This window comes from Abramis brama (genome assembly GCF_963993115.1).
Source record: "Abramis brama genome assembly, chromosome: 14".
In the NCBI taxonomy this organism is placed as follows: domain Eukaryota; kingdom Metazoa; phylum Chordata; class Actinopteri; order Cypriniformes; family Leuciscidae; genus Abramis; species Abramis brama.
The window spans coordinates 11,183,918-11,203,753 of NC_139976.1; the positions used below are offsets into that span (position 1 = coordinate 11,183,918).

Here is a 19,836-nt window from a genome sequence, read left to right on the forward strand (position 1 = left end):
TTTTCAGTGCTATGACCTGCGGTTAGTCTCTGACTAGCTTTTGAAAGCATAATTACTGATGATTTAACTAAAGAGGAATAAAAGCAAACAGGAAAGGGGTGAAATGGAGGCTTTATTTTTGGGGAAAGGGATGTAATTAGCATTTACTCTCCCACTTTCGCTCCAACACTAGCTCATTCATTAACTCAGAGTAAACACACTCTGAGCCTGAGAGGTTAGTGCTTCTACAGGGCATTCTGGGAAAACAGACCATGGGGGACCAAAGGTTTCAAATGAGCGCTGTGGAACTGGCCCCCTGAGGCCCTCCTCCTATCACCTCTACTATAAACCCCAGGAGCTGCTGTCCATCACACTCACTATAACCTGAATGTTAGTACTGCTGTTGTTGCTTTGTTACTGGTTTTATACTCAATAACACCACGGGTGGAAATGTAACACCTTTTGCGTTGACCGAACAAGCAGGCTGTTTACTCAATTGCCCATGTGTTTGTGTCATTACCGACTACCCTTGCTGTTGCCAAACTAGCCATTTCTGCATGACACAGAAGTTGTGATAGGCTTTTCTTCCCTATTGTAATGTATATCCAAGTGAAACGGCTTTTTGAACAAGAAAAAAATGTAGGGTGAGACTTGATTTTATCCATCGGGAATTGATTGGATTGTTGGATGGTTGTGGTTTGCTGCTGTAATCTCATGTGAGTGACAGGTTGTCCCGCCCTCACACTGAAAAATGTGTCATCAGAGAAGAGATGTCACTGCAAGAAGAAGGGGAAGTTAAAAGTCACCATGAAATCAAAAACTGGCGATTCTTATTTTTTATGGAATAGAGCATAAGAAATTATTTATGCATGCACATCATTATTTTTTTAATTCATTATCTTCCCGCAACACAGGCTCACTGAGGCCACATCCACACGAAGCCAGAGCTTTCCCTATCCGATGTTTTTTTTCCTCGTTCAAAAAAAAAAAAAAAATCCGTAAACACGGCGTCGTCTCAAGAAATGCGTACACACGAAACCACTGAAACCGACTCAAAACGATGTACTATACATGCCAGTCCAGTATGTGGCGCTTTAATTCTGCCACAGAGATGGCAAAAAACGCGGAGAAGAAGCACGCGCATAAGGCATATATCTTTCTTATAGCCTACTTTCAATGGCATAAACCCTATGGATAAACCATGCGCACTGTATACAATAATATTAGGCACAGTAGCTGCTTCTTTTCTTTTATAGGTCTTTTTTTTACCTATAACTTATATTGAAAATATTGAACAATATGAACGGACACAATATGACATATAGCGGATGCATAAAGCTTGCACAAAGAACCGGCAAAAGTAATCAAATATGAATGTGTCAAAAATAGCAAGGAGATATTTTAATTGTTTATTAATAAACTAGTGTTTTCTGTGTGGCTGCAAAGATGAAGTTGACGATGCTGACTCGCCACCTTCGCAGTATTATGACCGTGACATTTAGAGAAATGCACACTTGATACGGATTAGCCTAGCTATATGTTTCTTAACTTTCTTTTCATTTTGAATTTTTGTTCTATGTTGTTTAAAAATTATTTCAAGCTTTCTAAATAGGCCTATATATATATATATATATATATATATATATATATTTATATTTCTGAGTTTCGGTTCATCTATACAGCGAGTCCAGTTCACTAGCAATGCAAGACATATGGCGCCGGCACGTCCATGTCTTGATTGTCTGCTATTTGCTTCTTATTGATTAAATCCAGGCAAATCGTTGATGAAACATGGATTAAAATTAAGATACAATTTATACAAAACGAAATTCACTTTAAAGAAAGGCTTTATACAAAACGAAACTTAATGGGGTCAAAATTAGGCGTATGTCTCCCGATATATCTTATGATTACTCATTCACTTTTCAACATTGATGAAATTAAAAAATAACATTACTTAAGCATAAATATGAAACTAAATACATTTTCTTTAATGGCTACAAGTAGGCCTACAGATAAATTTAATGTCGGAGTGGAATGTTTTGCTGGTTAGTGCGTTTTTTGAATAATTCCCAGCGATCGTCGAATATTATTTTCGCTTGAAATGCATCCCTACAAAATATGAAATAGGCCCCGTTTACACGTACATGGTTATTTTGAAAAACGGAGACATTTCTCTTCGTTTGCGCCCTTCGTTTACACGCAAACGGAGGATTCGCCAATGAAACCGATTCTTTCTAAAAACTCCGGCCAGAGTGGAGATTTTGAAAATCTTCGTTTGCCCGTTTGCATGTAAACTGAGAAAAACGGAGTTTTAGGCAGCGACGTCACAGAATGTGACTATTTTCGGGATTCTGATTGGCTAAGGTGGGCTTGAGCTTCTCGTTACACTGCCACCTACAGGTTTGGCATGCTCTTGACAGCACATACATGGGTTCATGTGCACAATGTTATTTTTGAAAACGAAGAGGGGTGAAATGTCCGTTTATGAAAATAGCCATCCACGTGTAAACGTAGCCTTAATCAGACAACAGACCAGCACCATATAATGAAGAAAATGGAAATAAATAAGTAAAATAAAAATAGCTATATGTAAATAAATAAAATAATAAAATAGGCTCAGTAGGCTAGCTTCTTCTGCAGCATTATAGTATATTTTTATACAAGCATATCGTCCGCAGTTGTTGCTGTTATGTGCGGTGTCTGACTAGTCGACACGTGGGGTGATGACATCATCGTTTCACAAAATGTACGGATTGGCCGTACACACGAAAACGCAAGGGCGGCGTTTTCAGATTTATCCACCTTGGGACCCGGTTTCAAAAAATAGCGGTTTCAGTCTCCGAAAACGCCGGATCCGTGTGGACGAAACGCCAATACGATAAAAAATTTATACGTATACAGCGAAACGCGTCTCCGTGTGGACGGCCCCTGAAAAAACTTACCTGTGGCAACATTTGAAAATGAACACTAGTAAAACAGCAAGCACTTTTGATCATTTTACACACATTTATGATTACAGGGGCAGATTATAGATTAATAAAGACTTGTTTTCACATGGCTCCATGCACAATTATGTTATGACCTCTATTTCTTTTTTTTTACCATAGTGCATGATTTGTAAACGAATATATTTCAGAGTTTGCATCACTTAACCAGCTGCACATGTTCGGTTTTACTGATGTGCTAAGCTTGTTCGGTAGCTTTACTGGTACAGAATTGTACTTGTGATGCGGAGAGCATTCGGTACAAATCCCGTGAAAGAGTCATGATAAATGAGCTCAAAGACAAGATTAAAAAAAAAAACAACAAGCTAAAATGTTATGGTTACGATTGCGTTTTTATGTCACATTTGCTTTTGTTAACACTAGCCTATCGGGTAGGTTTAGGGTTTAGTCTAAGTATACGCTATTTTAAAACAGAGCATTAAGCTTTTAGTGCCAATCGCCGGACATTTAAATTCAGAACTGCAGTGATACGTACGGTACAAGCTACAACGTAATAAAACGTTGCCATATTTACATTCTTTTCATATTGCCATATTTTCACATCTGTTCCGGAAAAAATTAAACACGCTTTTAGCGACACTCACTTGACATTTCACTTTGAAACTGTCGTGCAACGCGCATGATACAACGTATTTTGCGTTTTGCAAAACTGTTGCCACAGGTACGTTTTTCTAATGAGCCTGGGCTGTATTCCCGACATCTCTTCTCTGATGATGTGTGCATCGCCGTGAGGGCGGGACAATAATCCTGCCCTTCTAGCAACCTGCCACTCATGAGATCACAGTAATTAACAAATGCGATCCAATCAATTACTGAGGGACAAAATCAAGTCCTGTCCTAATTTTTTTCTTTTTAGAGAAGCTTTCACTAGATAGATATTATAATCGGGAAGAAAGGGTGCTCACAACTTTCGTTTCATGCCGACTTTGTGTTTACTATTGCTAGATCTGAAATGCATAGGCTACTACCTTCTATAGGTGAAAAAAATGTATGTGAATAGAGTAGTACATCCAAATTCACAGTATTCATAAAACAGTAGGCAAAAAGTTATCGGATGACCTATTGCTTTCTTACACGGTGAATTAAGTATTAAGATTAAATTCATACTACACACATTTTTTTTCTATTGTTTTTGTTTTAAAATGTATTTTCATGTTCCAGTTGTACTTAATTTACTTAATTAGTCACACATACACACCTAGGGCATATCTTACACCCGCGCAATGCAGCGCCAAGTGCAATACTAGTGTTTTTTGCTAGTTCAGTCCGACGCAGTTATCATTTTCACGTCCTGCATCCATGTTGTTTTAATAGCAAATGCATTTGCGCCCATTTGTGCGCCCATGGGCGTGCTGGTCTGAAAACGAGGTGTGTTCTTTTTTGAGGCAACAGAAATAGAGTGCGCCATTGACCAACTGAAACCTGGTCTAAAGTCAATGGCGCTATATATATATATATATATATATATATATATATATATAGAGCGCCATTGACTTTAGATATATATATCTAAAGTTAGATAAATATATATATATATATATATATATATATATATATATATATATATATTTGTTATTTAGAGCGCGTTAGTAATGTGTGCCTAGACGGGTCCACGACGCGCGTAGCCTAGGCTACACTCTGCTTATTAAAACACATGGACGCGCAGCAGCACAAACATGCCAAATATTTAAAATAAAAGGATTACAATGTAAAAGATTATTATTGTGTATAAAAATATATGGTGGAATCCGGCTTGTCCCGTAGATGATTTGCTTGCGCACTTTTACCTCGCGCACGAGCAGTTCCGTTTGCGCTCTGGAGACGGCTTCGGTCTTTCCACTATCAAATTCCGTGATAGTGAATAGGCCTATGCCATGGCGCGAGCTCAACTGGCATTTAAAGGGAATGGGAAATGAGACTATTATGGTGTAACGCACGTAAATCCCAACACACAACCATTATACACGGGTGCTCTTCGGTCATTCTAAACCAGAAAAATTTCTGTTTTGAATTTTTAAAAATCACAGCTTAATCGGAACTTGGTGACTTTTATGGCAATAGGTATGTGAACACACACACACACACACACACACACACAAAGATCGTTAAAATAGAGCCCCAAATCTATATAGAGAATTTATTTTTCCTGTTCTTCTCAGACACATTTCTCAAACCTATAAAAAATCTCTATATTTATTGTTAAAATAAATATAGCATTTATTTTTTTCATAACAGCTCATGGTTGTAACTATGAGCAATGTGTCATTCCATCTTTAGAAAAACGGATTTAGTGACATCCAGTGGATGAAGGTCATAACAACACATGCTGTTGTTAAAGGTTTGCCTGCAAATAAACAAAAGGAGCAACGATTTAGGTAGGCTACATGGATGTGTGGAATTATTTTATGATGAATGCAATCAAGTAGCCTAGTAATTGTTCAGTCTTGCACACTTACAGCATCTTTCGGCGGCGGAAGTAGGCAGGGTTGACACTGAAACTATGGGTTCTAAAACGAAAACCAACAATCATTTAATTTTAGGGTGCAGCCATGAAATTGTTTTCCTATCACAATAACATGAGCTTAGAAAACATAGAAAAATAACATGTGCTTAGAAAACCTTTACCAGATTGGTACTCTCCACTGCAACTGATAGCTAAAAACAAAACAAAATAGTTCAATTAAATAATTCATCCCAAAAAATACCTGCTTCACAATAAAGTAAACCATAACTAAATTAAGAATGCCTGCTTTTTGACTCACATTCCTGGTCACGGGCACACTTGATTTCGTCTGTGTAAGAGAAACAGATATTTAGATATGAAAATCAAAAAATTAAAGGCACACTATGCAGTTTCCGTTTTTCTCAAACAGCGACCCCTAGAGTCGCTGTGGAGTACATGTATTTAACGTCACTGTCGTAAATACCACTCACACAGAGCCGTCTCTGCACTCCTCCGACCGTGCTTTCTTTGTTTTCTTCGTCGACTCTGCCATGATTCATGTCTGAAATGCGTGTTAGTGTCTAGAGGCTGCTTCATATGTTGTTGATGTATGTGACGTCGTGCTGTAAAACAAGTTGTGATTCTCGCGAGATTTGGCGGGGTGCCACCTCTCAAACCTGCATTGCTGCTATCGGGATGATTCGCCCTACTACGAGTTCGTTTACCATCGAAATGATTTCAAAGCTGTTATATTAAGGTACAAAGATTGCATAGTGTGCCTTTAACATTTATATTTTACAATGCTGAAAAGGTTTGTGACACTTATTACCATCAAGTCTCTTGTAAGAATCGCCCACACAGGTCAGGTCAATGTCTGCTGGCCATTTTAAGCACATGACCCCTTGTCTGTATTCAATCTGACATGAAGGTGTCCGTCGATCAGACGTACAAATTGAGGCACTTTCCCCCATCTTCCTGAAGCAAGTGAACTTTTCTGCAGTCTGCTTTATTACAACTGAGTAGTTGCAATTTTCTACAAAACAAAACAGATTTTGAGAGTACAGTAATAAGGTTTTAAAATCCAATTTAAAAAGTGCAATTTAAAAGCAACAAGTTATAGGACAAGTTGTAGGACAGTCACACCATTTTAAGTGTTGGCCATTTCATTTCATAATTCTTAATTCACTGTATTGCTTAATGTTTATTACCCACAATGCACTCTGTCTCTTTACATTATGGCAATAATGTCAGTCACTAATACATTATTTACCATAATGTAATGCAGAGATGTATTTTAAGTGGAAAACAATCAGCTCCTTGTTAAACTTGCTTATGTCAGAGTCAGAAAATTGGGTCCCATCAAGTGTCTTTGAGTACCTTGTAATAACATTGAAATGAATCACTTGATACAGTGCACTTACTGTACATATATGTTTTTACATTGTACATGTATTTTTATAAATGTGATTGATGTAATTAATTTCTGTAATTACATGTAAAACAATATTTAATTACACTGTTGACCCTTCCCTTACACAACCTTAAACCTAAACACAACACCAAACCTGTCCCTAACTTTCCCTATATCCCACCTCAATAGCAGCAAAAGTGTTTTGCAATACAACATGAACACAATAAGTATATTGTTCCTAACTTTTTAAATCCAAGTACATAGTAGTTAAATACACCTGATACTGTATGTAAAGTACATTATTAAAGGCACATAATATAAAGTGTGACTGAAAGGTGCTGCTGGTGGAAAACTCCACACTGTGAGTACTGTGGGAGTTTAGTGGAAGAACGCACAAGTGGTTTCAACACATTGCTTTGAAGAAGAACGCACGAGTGGTTTCAACACACTGCTTTGAGGTTTTGCTTTCTGCCACCAAAGCACCATATAATAGACACCCAATAGGAATTATTCTTATCCGTAGCACAAATGGTGCAAGATGCCTTAGCGAGCACCACTAAACATAGAAGAAAAAATCTGGGGGAGGCCTGGGTTTTGTAGGAGAATGAAAAATGAATTTACCGTTTTGAAGTGCATTCCAGCAAGGAAAAAGGCAAAAAATCAGCATCTGCAAACAGATATAAAACACACTTTAAAATACTGTACACCACTCGAATCATTGTGATATTACATAATATATAAAAAAGACACTAATCTAAACTCTTCAGTGTTATCAGTCTGCTGCTTGCCTAACAACCTTAGAGAATTGTCATGTTGACAGTTGACTTTAACCACAGATTAGTGGTAATGTATTATTTCTGCAAGTTGGAACCACCACATTTGGCCAATGACCACTTATATTCAAACGCGCATACCTATAGACTGCCATCAGCGTTCTCACAGGTTCTCGTTTTTAAAGTTTGCGTAGAGAGAACTTAAAGAGTTTTCTGTTAAAACGGTGTCGTGTTAGCGGCCCCTAAGTTAATAACTAATGATCGTTGCGACATAAGTGAACTTTAATCATTTTCTATTCTGTTACTTTAATTTCCTATTATCACTGTAAAGCCGCTTTGGAACAATCTACATTGTTAAAATGTAGAAAATTTGTATCTGTGAAAATTAATTAATGAGGCTTTTGGAAATACATTTATTTTTTTGATGAATCAAAATAAACAGTTACTATAGGGTGATGTTCAGGAATAGTGTTTGGTTTTAGGGTTAGTTGCATGTAATTATGCATCATTCCTAGTTATTACAGTAACTATGTAACGTGGAATAAGGACACTGTAAAATAAAGTGTTACCAAATAAAGTTTTATTCAGCAAAAATGCATTCAATTGATCAAAAGTGTCAGTTAAGACTTTAAGTAAGAGACTTCTTTCAAAAACATACAAAAATAAAAACTTACATTCTCCAAGGTTTTGAAAGGTATATAGGGAAAATGTGTTGGTTGTAGTGGGACTGAAGCCCCTTTTATGATTTTTCAAAAATAAATATAAATAATTTACAAAGTAGATATTTAAAATGGTACATGATTATTTCACTGGGATTAATTATTATATTTTATATTTGAATTAAAAATATATATACAATTAAAAGTCTTTGTCTGGGACAAGGATAAAACAATACAAAAATATACATACAAATGAATGATGAAGGCATGATAAAAAAGCTTCCTGATACAATTGTATTCTTAAAGAAGAGATGGAGGTTAGAATAACCAAAAGGTGGTTCTGCTTTGGCTTAAAGTCCGCTGACATTACCGAATTACTCAGTATACCACAAAGACAACATTCTAAACATAATGGAATGGGAAATGTGAATGTGTCGTTAGTGAAAGGAACATTATGTAAATTTCCTTGGTAAACGGTATTGTGCAACACATGACACAAATGTGAATGGAGAAAGATATGAAGCATACCAAGTTTTCCAATTTCCTACTCATCTTTTATTTATGCTTTTACTGTAGAGCATCCATTATTTGCTTGCTAGCACAATTGCTAAATGTGTTTAGCATTATTAACATCATAAGAACTGTGGTAGTGGGCATGTCAGGACATGCCACATGGCTGACAAGAGATGTCTAATGACAATTCATTTCTACAAATCTAAGATAAAAAGATAAATATGGTATCGAAACACCCAGTCAAAGACTCACCACGATCAACATCATTCCATTAGACACACAGTAACGGCGCATCTAGATTTAAAATGAGCTAGAATGAGAAGATGAAACATCACATCTATTGTATTTTGTTAACACAAAAATCTACTGGGTGTTAAGCTAAACCCACTTCTACAGCAGTCTCTACAGCAGTCAGCAATCTGTCATTGATTTCTACTAAATGATTAAATAATCATAGCTGAGTCACCCTCATTGCGTTCCAAATACAAAAACTACAAAAAGATATTTTGAAGAATGTTTCAGTAGTTTTTGTCCATACAATGAACTTCACCGGGGTCCAGTGTGGTTTACACCCCAAAGTTCTTAAAAATATCTTCGTCTTTTGTGTTCAACAGAAGAAAGTAATGGATTCATGTTTGGATCAACATGAGGGTGATCATTTTTGGGTGGACTAACCCTTTAGAAACATTCCACTTGGTGAACTTTATAAGTCTCCACGCAGCATAGTTAAAGATGCCCCCGTTTCCCGTAAGAGGTGAAACTCATGGGACTTCTGTAATTGTTTGGAAATGAGGACATTCATATCCTTGGCTAAGACCCAGATTCGTTTTAGGAAGAAAAACTAAGAATTTGTTAAGTGTCTGAATGCATTCTACACAATTTCTGGTCCACGATTACACCGGATAATGTGCGTTTTATCTTATCCAAACCACAACTATTTCTTCTAAACTGACTCTATAGCCAAAACATGAAACTAGGCTATATTGAATTGTCTAACTAAAAGATAATAGCCAGATACAAACCATAATTACACCACATTTAGTCAAACATAAATCACAGCATTTGGATTATCACTCATGTACCTCACATGCACTCTGACTCAACATCAGTCAATGCTTAGATTGCGGGTAAGAGCATATGCACATCATTTCCATACATCGTGTGAAGATGCAATCAAAGCTTTCATCGCAACATGAATATTATAATTCAAACTTAGATTAAGCCTATAAAATGACAACTCAACCCCTTTGGGAGCTAATAAATAAGTGATAAACAGAGCATGCAAAGAAAGATAAGATATGCACAATCACTCACCGCTACAAGTATGCAAGAAGCCATCGTGAAAAGAATGAAAGTTTGACAAACCCACTTAGTAAGCACATTAAGCCAGCCTACCTTAGAGAGTAAACCGCCCCCCTAACCTCTTACTTCCTTAAAATGAACTTGCTTTGAGATCCACTTTGATGGTGGTAACTACATAAAAAAAAGATTTTGCAAAGTGCAACCACTGACAACTCAGAATATAAATGTGACACCACGGGATTTGGAATTCTTGGGAATTCCCTAACAAAAGGTCACTTTAAAATATATTTAAGGTGTAATTTCCCCCAAATGTTTTGTAATACTTATAGTTAGTATATGCACACTGGTAAAGTTGTACAATATGTGCTAGGTACACAATGTATAAGCATTGAGCCTGCATTTAAAATGATTTCAACATGCTTTGCAAATTATTTGTTTGTGTATTTTACAAATTAGGCATATAACAATGTGCAGGTTTTTTTTTTGGGTTTTTTTTTAAATGGTGCATAGTGGAAATTCATTCATAGTATGTACAAATGGAGTCTCCAAAGCTGTCTGCCTTTTTGTTGCTCTTGAGGCCACTTCCTGGTACACTGATCATAAGCAAATGCCTAAATGTGACCTGCAGATAGGAGACAGGAAATACATTTGACTTATTTCACTAAGCTGTGAAACATGTGCATCAGAAGACTAAAGACTACCCTTTAAAAATCCTCTTAAATCTTTTGTAACATTATAAATGTATTTAATATCATTTTAATGCATCCTTATTGAATAAAACTTAATTTTTTTTTTTTTTTTTTTAAATATTACTGACCCTATTGAAACAGTGTATGTGACATTTAAAAAGCTACATTCACGTGTCATAATACCACATCCTGGTCTCACCTTCATGGTAAGAAATTGGCAGAAGTAAAGGACCATCCACAGATACACCCTCCACCAGCTCAACTAAACGCAGGATGTCTTCAGGGTCATCTACAAACATTTCTTCTGGCTCATCAACACTCATCTCTAAGCCACAAGGGCCCATTGAAACATCACTATCTGCACATATAGCACAGATAAGGACATTAATAAATCGTAAAACATTAATAAAAAACATTCATCTTGAAGTCACAAACAGTAGTGACCGTTATTCAAAGGTCAAGTGGTCCTAATTAGTATATATTTTTGTGTCGTATTTTCCACTACATTTTTAAGCATCCTTATATCAAGATAAATTATTTGAGAAGCAAAACTGCATTAGAAACTAGAGGAACTTTAATTGTATTAATTACCATTACTTTAAGATTTAAATCTCATTTTGGATTAAGAAAAACCTGCAAAAAAAACAGCAACCTGTGGCTGACTGAATAAAGAGGTCACTGTGGTTTCACAGTGACATTGTGAGATAAGGTCTATAATTAATTGGCAAAAATCGTGGGAAGAGGGCGTGTTTATGAGTCCAGGACAAGGGGGATTTCAAGCTGACTTTCACATATGTGAAAGTAAAAGGTAAGTAAAATAATGCCAAATGTTATTGAAACAAAAAAGCTTGTTGAATTGCACTAATCAAAAAAAAAAAAAAAAGAAAATGAAAAAATGCATTGCATTAAATATACTTGCATTTTAATGGGCTGAAATTCAATAGCCTTTATTATATGATATCTATGGGAAGCGATATTTTAAAGCGAAATGAAATGGACTGTAATTTGACTGTCGAATATTATGGTTTTTAAACATAATTAATATTTTGGAAGTGAATAGGTGAATATGGATTGTTATTCACAGCTTAAATATACGACCATGTTGAATTTCAGTCCATAAAAATGCAGGCCCTAAAAATACAAAGCATTAAAATGCAAGCACTGTTAATGCAATAATGCATTTTTTTTTTCCAAGTTGTGCAATTCAAGAAGCGTTTTTGTTTTTAAAAAAACATTTGCCATTATTTTCCATAGTTTCACGTTTTTTTTGTTTGTTTTTTTACGAGAGAGGCATACAGCAGTGGTTACTGGTAGACCGTTACTGTGCTCCTTCCGAGGTTAGATGACATCTAGATTCTTATTATATTTTACGCTCCCATGTAAATAACTAATTTTCATGGTTTGTGAAATATCAAGTTAATATTGATACATGGATGCAACATGTATTGTACAAAATAAGCATATTTAGGATATATTCTATGGTTTCACAATTTGGCTTCTCACATCAGACATACAAATGGCTCTGCAGTCAAACCACTTCCATATTGTTTTGTCCAGCCTCTAAAACAAACAAACTCTAAGTCCATGTGGTTCTGCTATCAATGGGGAAGCTACATCAGTCTCATTCTTTACCTTTGACATTTGTACATTCAGTGGTGCCAGTGATTCGCTTCTGGTCTAAGAGGAATTTCAATGGAGGAAGCTCATCTTCACTGTCATCCATGTCCAGATCAGCTCCATCTGTGATGTACATCTCTCTGTGTGTCCCTCTATCTAAACATAGGCAGGACTCACATTCAAAACCAGTGTGTGGAAAAAATATGTCTAATTATGTAAAATATTCAAATAAACAAAGGAATAATAATAAAGTTAACAATTTACAGTATAGTTGTGTAGATTATCACTATTTACATGCACAAATCATCATCATTACTTTTACAGCAGTTATTAATATTGTTTTGTTAAATGTGTAGATGGGAAAACAGGAAGCTTAGTAGACAGTCTACCACAACAGATGCTGAATCTTTTTGCTCTGCACCACCCTCTTCCACAGCTTTGTTGTTTTTTTGGACTGACCGTTTTTTTCCTTGAGCCGCGTGACCAAGGGCTTTGTGTTCAGATGCAGCCGGTGACTGTTGCTTATGTGCTGGACCAGGTTTATGGCATGAAGGACAGAAGAACTATAGAACACCATCTTTTGCTCACGTAAGCCATCAGCACTAAAGACAAACTTCCTGCCCTGTAGTGCAACCAAGACCACAACTCATTCTTAAACTGCAAAACAGACGTACTGTGTAGAACATACTGAAGACGTCAAGTGAATAAAATGTGCTTCCTCGGAAGGATGTTGTCACAAGTGTCTAATGTGCCACAAGTGATTGTTGAATTAGTAAACAGTAACAATGCAATGATCACCTGAAATGTAATGGAATGAATGTCTGACCATGGCATGTCATATAGAAACTGTTGTTTTCCATTCCGTGTCTGGAGAGCAAAAACAAGATCTGTAAGGGGGACGTGCATGTATGCTTTGAAGAATCGTTAATCAACCCTACAGAAAAGACTGGATTAGACTCACATGAATGAATTTCTATTCTGTTCTAGGTCAGTTTATAGTGGTTGGTGCTGGTTTTATAGAAAATTTAATTTAATTTAATTTAAAATAATGCATTACTTAACAGTTACTTGAAAAAAGTAATCTGATTATGTAACTTGCGTTACTTGTAATGCAATACCTTCAACACTGAATGTAACTGGCCTTGAATTTAGACTTACCTCAGAGATCTGCAGTCCTCCAGAAGCCAAGCCTATGAGGATACAACCTTGTGCTTTATTCTTTTCCTGAGACAGTAGGAACAGAGATAAGGGGCAGAAATGGAAAGAAAGAGAGAGTGTGTCTGAAACTGACAGAAACAGAGGATCTTATCAGTGAAACAAAATAAACATCGGTAAAACAGATGTTTGAATCAGGGTTGGGTAAAATTCAGAACGGAAGAATTGGCTGCTTTTCAATAGAGCGAGTATTTCTGTAGACCAACCTACATTTTCTATTACCTTTTGGATCATTTCAGAAAAAAAGCTTTGTGTCCAACAAAAGCTTTGTTTATCAAGATAATCTTCACAAACGAACATAACTTTTATGAATTTATGAAGCCTGAATACAATTGCCAGAAGTAGACCTCAAGGTCACCACCATTTATCTTCCAACAACTCTTTGACTTTATTTAGTTTGAGTTAAAATAGTTAGCAAGAACACAATTATAAACACAATGGGCCTCATTCACCAATATCTTCCTAAGAATTTTCTTAACTTTGTACTTAATAAACTTCCTAAGTCTACATCGGATTTTTCATTAAAAACATGACATGTTTTTAAACAACAGAATTGTTCGCACCTGTGTTCTTAGGATTGATGAATCCAACGTCTTCGTAATTGAAAGCGCGTGCCAGTTGTTCCTAATTAGCACAAGAAAACGCCCTGCAAATTCCCATATAAAGACATGACACTTCAGGGTCGTGTGCAAGAAAAGTTGGAGAATGGTGGTCACCGATCACCAAACGAAAAAAGAACTTCTGTAATTCTGAAATAGAAATTCTACTGCAACAGGTAAATGCCAAACGAGGCATAATATTTGATTTAATCAGCTTAATTGCTGATGTAAATTGCAGTGTGCATACTATGATTTTTTTTTTTTCTCCAACAAATGATCAGAAATACATTACAGTAAAATACTATTATTGTAAACGACTGTAGAATTAAATAAAATGCAGTAACCAATTATTTGGAGCAAACTGTCATCACTCAAATGTGCGTAAGAGTGCTCTTGAGTGTGCGTAGATTTTGTTCTTAGAACAAATCCAAAACATAGGTGAATGTCAGAATCTTCGTAAAAAGTGCGTAAGTGGGGTTAAAGAACACATTTCTTTGTAAGAACGGTTGGTGAATGAGGCCCAATGAGGTTGTAAAAGCAGACTTGTGAGAACAGTAGTTTATCTGTGTGATGACGTTTGCGCCCACAAAATGTCTGTAGTGACATTTAGTGTAGTAACAAAAGCATCCAATCCTACAGTTCTGAATTGTTTATTAGTAATGCCTTATTCTGCATGATCATATTCTACATCCCTTAATCCTACCCAATACTTAAACTTATCAACTACCTTACTAACTATTAATAAGCAGTAATTAGGAGTTTATTGAGGCTAAAGTTGTAGTTAATAGTTATAGTGATAATTGGACCCTAATCTGAGTGACCAAACTAAGTGTTCGTCCACTTTGGTCAGTAAAAGTTGATTTATTAAATATTATGATATTATTCAATATATTTAAAATATAATATAAAATATATTTTGTGTTTAAATTCCTTTGAATTCAGATCAAATCAGTTTAATACTATTTCCTTAATTTCAATTCTGTTTTCTGTTTGCATACCTCAATTCAGAAATTACATTCAAACTTGATAAGCATTTTCAGTTCAGTTCTGAGTGGCGCACAACTCTAGTTTGACTGAATACCAGAGTTGCAGTAAGTTCAGACAAAACTGTCAAGTCTGATTCCAAGACCATATTTTCTATGAATAGTCAAGTCCGAGTGCACTTGAAAATGTGGTCTTGGACTCAAGACTCCAGTCTGGCCTCGATTATTACAACACTTCTGAACTTTTATACATTTTAAAATATTGCTGATCACTTACAAAGCACTGAATGGTTTAGCTCCACAGTACATGAGCGAGCTCTTAACGCATTAAATCCTTCACGTCTATTGCGATCTCAAAATTCTGGCCAGTTGATAATACCTAGAATATCAAAAATCGACTGCTGGCGGTAGATCCTTTTCCTATTTAGCCCCAAAACTTTGGAACAATCTTCCTAACATTGTCCGGGAAGCAGACACACTCTGTCAGTTCAAATCTAGACTACAAACACATCTCTTTGACCTTGCATACACATAACACATTATAGACTTTTATAATTCAGTGTTAGGCTGCATAGTTTACAGTAGGTCAGCCGGAACCAGGAACACTCCCCATAAATCCTGATATACTTGTTACATCATAATATGGATGGCGTCTACGCTAATATTAGTCTCTCTGTTTATCCGATGTTTACCGCAATCCACCGGACACAGGCCGTATCCAGATCTGATGAAGGACCTGCGCCTGGAAATGATGACAACGCAATCCTGAAGTGTCAACCAGTCCCTCCCTGTTTACTAAAGTCAGCTGGATCCCGGCCGTATCCAGATCAGATGGTGGACCTGCACCTGGACCCATCCATGATGCATCCCTGAAGTGCCAGCCTCATCAGCCCTGTGAAGGCCTCATCGACACGACCAATCTGACTTCTGACCTGTAATGCTGCCTGGATCATAATCATACACTGTTCGCTCGCTGGCCAGAGGAGAACTGGCCCCGACTGAGCCTGGGTTCTCCCAAGGTTTTTTTCTCCATTCTGTCACCTGATGGAGTTTTGGTTCCTTGCCACTGCTGCCTTGGCTTTTGGCTTGCTTAGTTGGGGACATTTAATATTCAACAATATTATTGATCTGCCTTACTTAAGATGGACAATGACACAATTTTTGTTGTATTATTTTTAAGTTATCACTGTGAAGCTGCTTTGATACAATCTGTATTGTAAAAAGCGCTATATAAATAAAGGTGACTTGACTTGAACAGTGGACTTGTGTTAAAAAAAGTCACTAACTTTGAACATTCTATAGGTGGTGATGGGCACATCACTCAAGGTCAACGCTTCTTGCATGAAAAGTAAGGCAGCCTCGCTGGATGCCATTCCCTTCAGCTCCCTATGTAGGGTTGGGATGTGCTTCAGGATATAATCATTCCCACGCTTCTGTACGATCTGTCAGTGTCACAATGAAAACATCATTAGTTTTAACAACAGTTTGTGCACAAAAAGAATGGGTGAGCAAGTTTTTTTCAGCCCCACAAATTTAAACCAGCAAATTTAAACACCCTCACCCAAAAAGGGAAAAAGGCCTGTGGGCTGAAGTATGCAAAGTTTGGCTCTTCGTAGTCTCCCAGGTCAGCTTGCAGGGCGTATGCAGCCAGCTGAAAGTATAATCCTTCTTGCTCAAAGCACTCAGATCTCAAAACCCTCCCTTTAAGTTCGGCATAATACAGCTGACGGGCTTCATTGTTTCTTTGAGAATGAAACAAGCAGTTTAAAACAGACACTTAAAACAGTTTTACACAGTTAAACAGTGGTTAATGCATAGGTATCATAAATCAACATTTACAGCATTAATGCTGGTTGATAGAGATAGTATTGTTTATTCATCTTTGCTCATAATACATTAACTGATGTTAATGTTAAGAATTAAATTTTAATTTGTACATTTTGAAAAGTTAAAATGTACGTTGTACATGTAGAAATTAACATTAACCAAGAATTTTTTTTATTGTAAAGTGAAACCAGTACTTCATGTACATGTATTTATGTATGCATGCATGTATTATTATTATTATTCATTTATTTGGCGAGTAGCTGCTTAATTAGTGGGATATTAACCCTATAAAGCCTACTGCATCATTTTTGATACGCAAATGTCTAAGGCTTCTAATTATCAACATGATCAGAACTGAAAAACCTGTTTTACACAATCTAGCACGTTTTCTGTCGTCTAATTGATAGTTTATACTTTTTTTAGCAAGTAAACGGCCTTTTAGTATTATAATTTAAAAAAAACAAAAAAAAACTTCAGGTCGTGGAACATGCTTTTTTGCAGTAAAATCGTTAATTATTTTTATAAGGTAAACATGAGAATAACTTTTATGTAATATTTCAGGATGAACACTTACTGGCCAGTTTTTTAAATGCTTTAAAAACTTTTTTGTTCTTGGTTATGCAAACATTAAAGTTAAAAGAAATTGAAGAAATTAAAGTTAATTCCATTTTATCATTCTGCAAACATATGGGAACGTTACTTTTGAACATTCCTTGAACATTCTGTAACAATCTCTACAATTTAAAACATCCAACTAAAACATTTCAGAAAAATAAAAAAAAAGTTTACAAAAAAATAACATTTTTGGGCTAATGTTTTGAGAAATGTATTAACACAAAGTGACACAAAGTAAGGTGACATTACATATCACTGGAAACAATATCCTAGAAGTAGAAGGGCAAAATGATGGATAAGGAAAACAAACATCTCACATCAATGGCAGAAAAAGAAAAGTACTTACACAATTAGTTGAGCATTTTCTACAAAGTACTGCACTTTCAGTGAGAGAACTACTTCCTCCTATGAAAGTAAATACATGAATGAATAAAAATCTGCACAAGGATGCATGTAACATCTCTAGTGTACGGTGGCCCAGTAGTGCACAACGCAACGAAATTTAAAAAGCAAACATAAGTTCACAACACAGCGAAATCAAGCCACAACACAACACTGGGTGATGTCACCCAAGCCAGAAAATTCCCACCCACTCACGAGCTGAACATTCTCTCCTTGGGTTTGTAATTATAGACCTAGTCATTTCAGTATTTACCCCGCATGTGTTGTAACACTCAGTGGTGAATTTCAAAGAAATTATTTCTGAAGGATCATATGACAATGAAGAATGCATTAAAGTATTTATTTGTGCTTGATTACCTTTGATGTATTTTTTCTCCAGGACTTTGGGAGGTATAAGGACAATTTTTGCTCCAGATCTAGGAAAAGCGGTTGATTGTCTGGTACAACGGAAAGAAAATTATGAGCCAATATGGTTTAGACAAACAGAACTGTCACTCCCTTCATCCTTGATTTTTGTCTAGCTCAGCATTTAGTCAAATCATTCAAACAAAAAAAGGATCAGTTGGCAGTTTCACATGTACACAAACAAACAGAAAGAAACCACATACCCTTTACAACACTCAGACCAAAGAGATGAAGATCTGAGACCACGAGTAGCTCAGACAGCTGGTTGATCACGTCTTGGCCTCTGTCCTTAAGCTGTAATACAGACATGCTAAAAAATAAGACATACTATATGCTAGCAAAAATTAGGCTAGCATAAATTAACCACAAAAAAAGTTTTTTAAGCAGGCCTGTAACTTGAATAACTGAAATCTGAATTAATGTTCATTACAAAGACAACATGTGCAGTTTTATGGAAAAAGCTAAACAAGATCCAACATAAATGACACATGCAAAAATATAACTTTCTAACAAACACAAAAGGCTGCAACTCTTAAATCGACACTCAATGTTCATCTCAATATCTCTTTGATAAAGTATAAAAACATTTTCACACACTCACCCCAACAGTCATGTTTAGTTTTGTGTTATTTGGCAGAATAACACTCAGACGTCTGCTTTGGTTCTTCATTGTGGATGTGCTCTCTACAAGGTCCTCTTCATTAATGGTCTCTTAAATTGTTGTCGTCGTGGGCAGTTCTCGTATCTCTCCTTAATGCCCTCCCTTTTATATAAAGGAGTCTGCATGTTTATATTCATTGCTGGGGAAAAGAAAAAAAGAAGAATCTTAAACTAGCTTGCATTTCTTAGCTGGTCTCCTAGCCTTGCTGATTTTAGAGGGTTTTTTAGGGGTTTACCAGTCTGTCAGTCTGGGCATTTTCACACACTCATCCCAACAGTCATGTTTAGTTCGTGTTATTTGGCAGAATAACAATCAGACCTCTGCTTTGGTTCTTCATTGCTCTCTACGAGGTCCTCTTCTTTAGTGGTCTCCTTAAATTGTTGTCATCATGGGGGGCAGAGAGTTCTCGTCTATCTCTCCTTAATGCCCTCCCTTAAAGATGCCTAACGTTACATGTGTTTATCTTTCATTGCTGGAAGAAAAAAAAATCTTAAATTAGCTTGCAGGTCTTTGCTGGTCTCGGACTTTGGAGGGTTTTTAGGAGTTTACCAGCTCGTCAGAGACTTGATAGCCAACGAGACCACTAAATCCAGCATATCAATTTATTAAACCCTATTTATTAAACCTTTTTATTACGCACCACTGACATTGAGAAACTAGCGAGACTGGGATAAAATAATGACAATAATTGAAGTATGAGGACTATAAATGGTATTATTGTATGGATATTGTGGT

General features: G+C 36.2%; 1 protein-coding gene across 4 annotated transcripts; it reads right to left on the minus strand.

Moving 5' to 3' along the window:
- Positions 1 to 5,089: 5,089 nt before the first annotated feature.
- Positions 5,090 to 19,205, minus strand: LOC311095602 (FERM domain-containing protein 6). Of its 4 annotated transcripts, XM_084134160.1 has the most exons (17): positions 19,042 to 19,205; positions 18,644 to 18,734; positions 18,393 to 18,472; positions 17,980 to 18,038; positions 16,753 to 16,933; positions 16,478 to 16,633; positions 13,553 to 13,618; positions 13,193 to 13,261; positions 12,854 to 13,016; positions 12,410 to 12,550; positions 10,977 to 11,135; positions 7,463 to 7,508; positions 6,260 to 6,463; positions 5,750 to 5,779; positions 5,613 to 5,642; positions 5,444 to 5,494; positions 5,090 to 5,331 (listed from the first exon to the last, which is right to left on the minus strand). In XM_084134160.1, exons 1-13 carry the CDS (start codon positions 19,108 to 19,110, stop codon positions 6,370 to 6,372), a joined length of 1,374 nt encoding a protein of 457 aa, XP_083990286.1. In that variant the 5' UTR covers positions 19,111 to 19,205; the 3' UTR covers positions 5,090 to 5,331; positions 5,444 to 5,494; positions 5,613 to 5,642; positions 5,750 to 5,779; positions 6,260 to 6,369. The 4 variants fall into 4 exon arrangements, with proteins under 4 accessions (XP_083990286.1, XP_083990289.1, XP_083990287.1 ...); XM_084134163.1 differs by lacking the exon at positions 10,977 to 11,135; XM_084134161.1 differs by lacking the exons at positions 5,090 to 5,331; positions 5,444 to 5,494; positions 5,613 to 5,642; positions 5,750 to 5,779 and adding an exon at positions 10,101 to 10,710 and having other exon boundaries at positions 6,372 to 6,463.
- Between the last annotated feature and the right edge of the window lie 631 nt (positions 19,206 to 19,836).

What these genes read in the sequence shown, in the direction of transcription:
- LOC311095602 (XM_084134160.1), bottom strand. Translation starts at nt 19,110, where the DNA reads ATGAAGAACCAAAGCAGACGTCTGAGTGTTATTCTGCCAAATAACACA. An exon ending in GCGGCTCAAGGAAAAAAACG is followed by an intron (nt 12,551 to 12,853) that starts GTCAGTCCAAAA and finishes GCCTATGTTTAG; the next exon opens with ATAGAGGGACACACAGAGAG. An exon ending in GCCAATTTCTTACCATGAAG is followed by an intron (nt 7,509 to 10,976) that starts GTGAGACCAGGA and finishes ATCTGTTTGCAG; the next exon opens with ATGCTGATTTTTTGCCTTTT.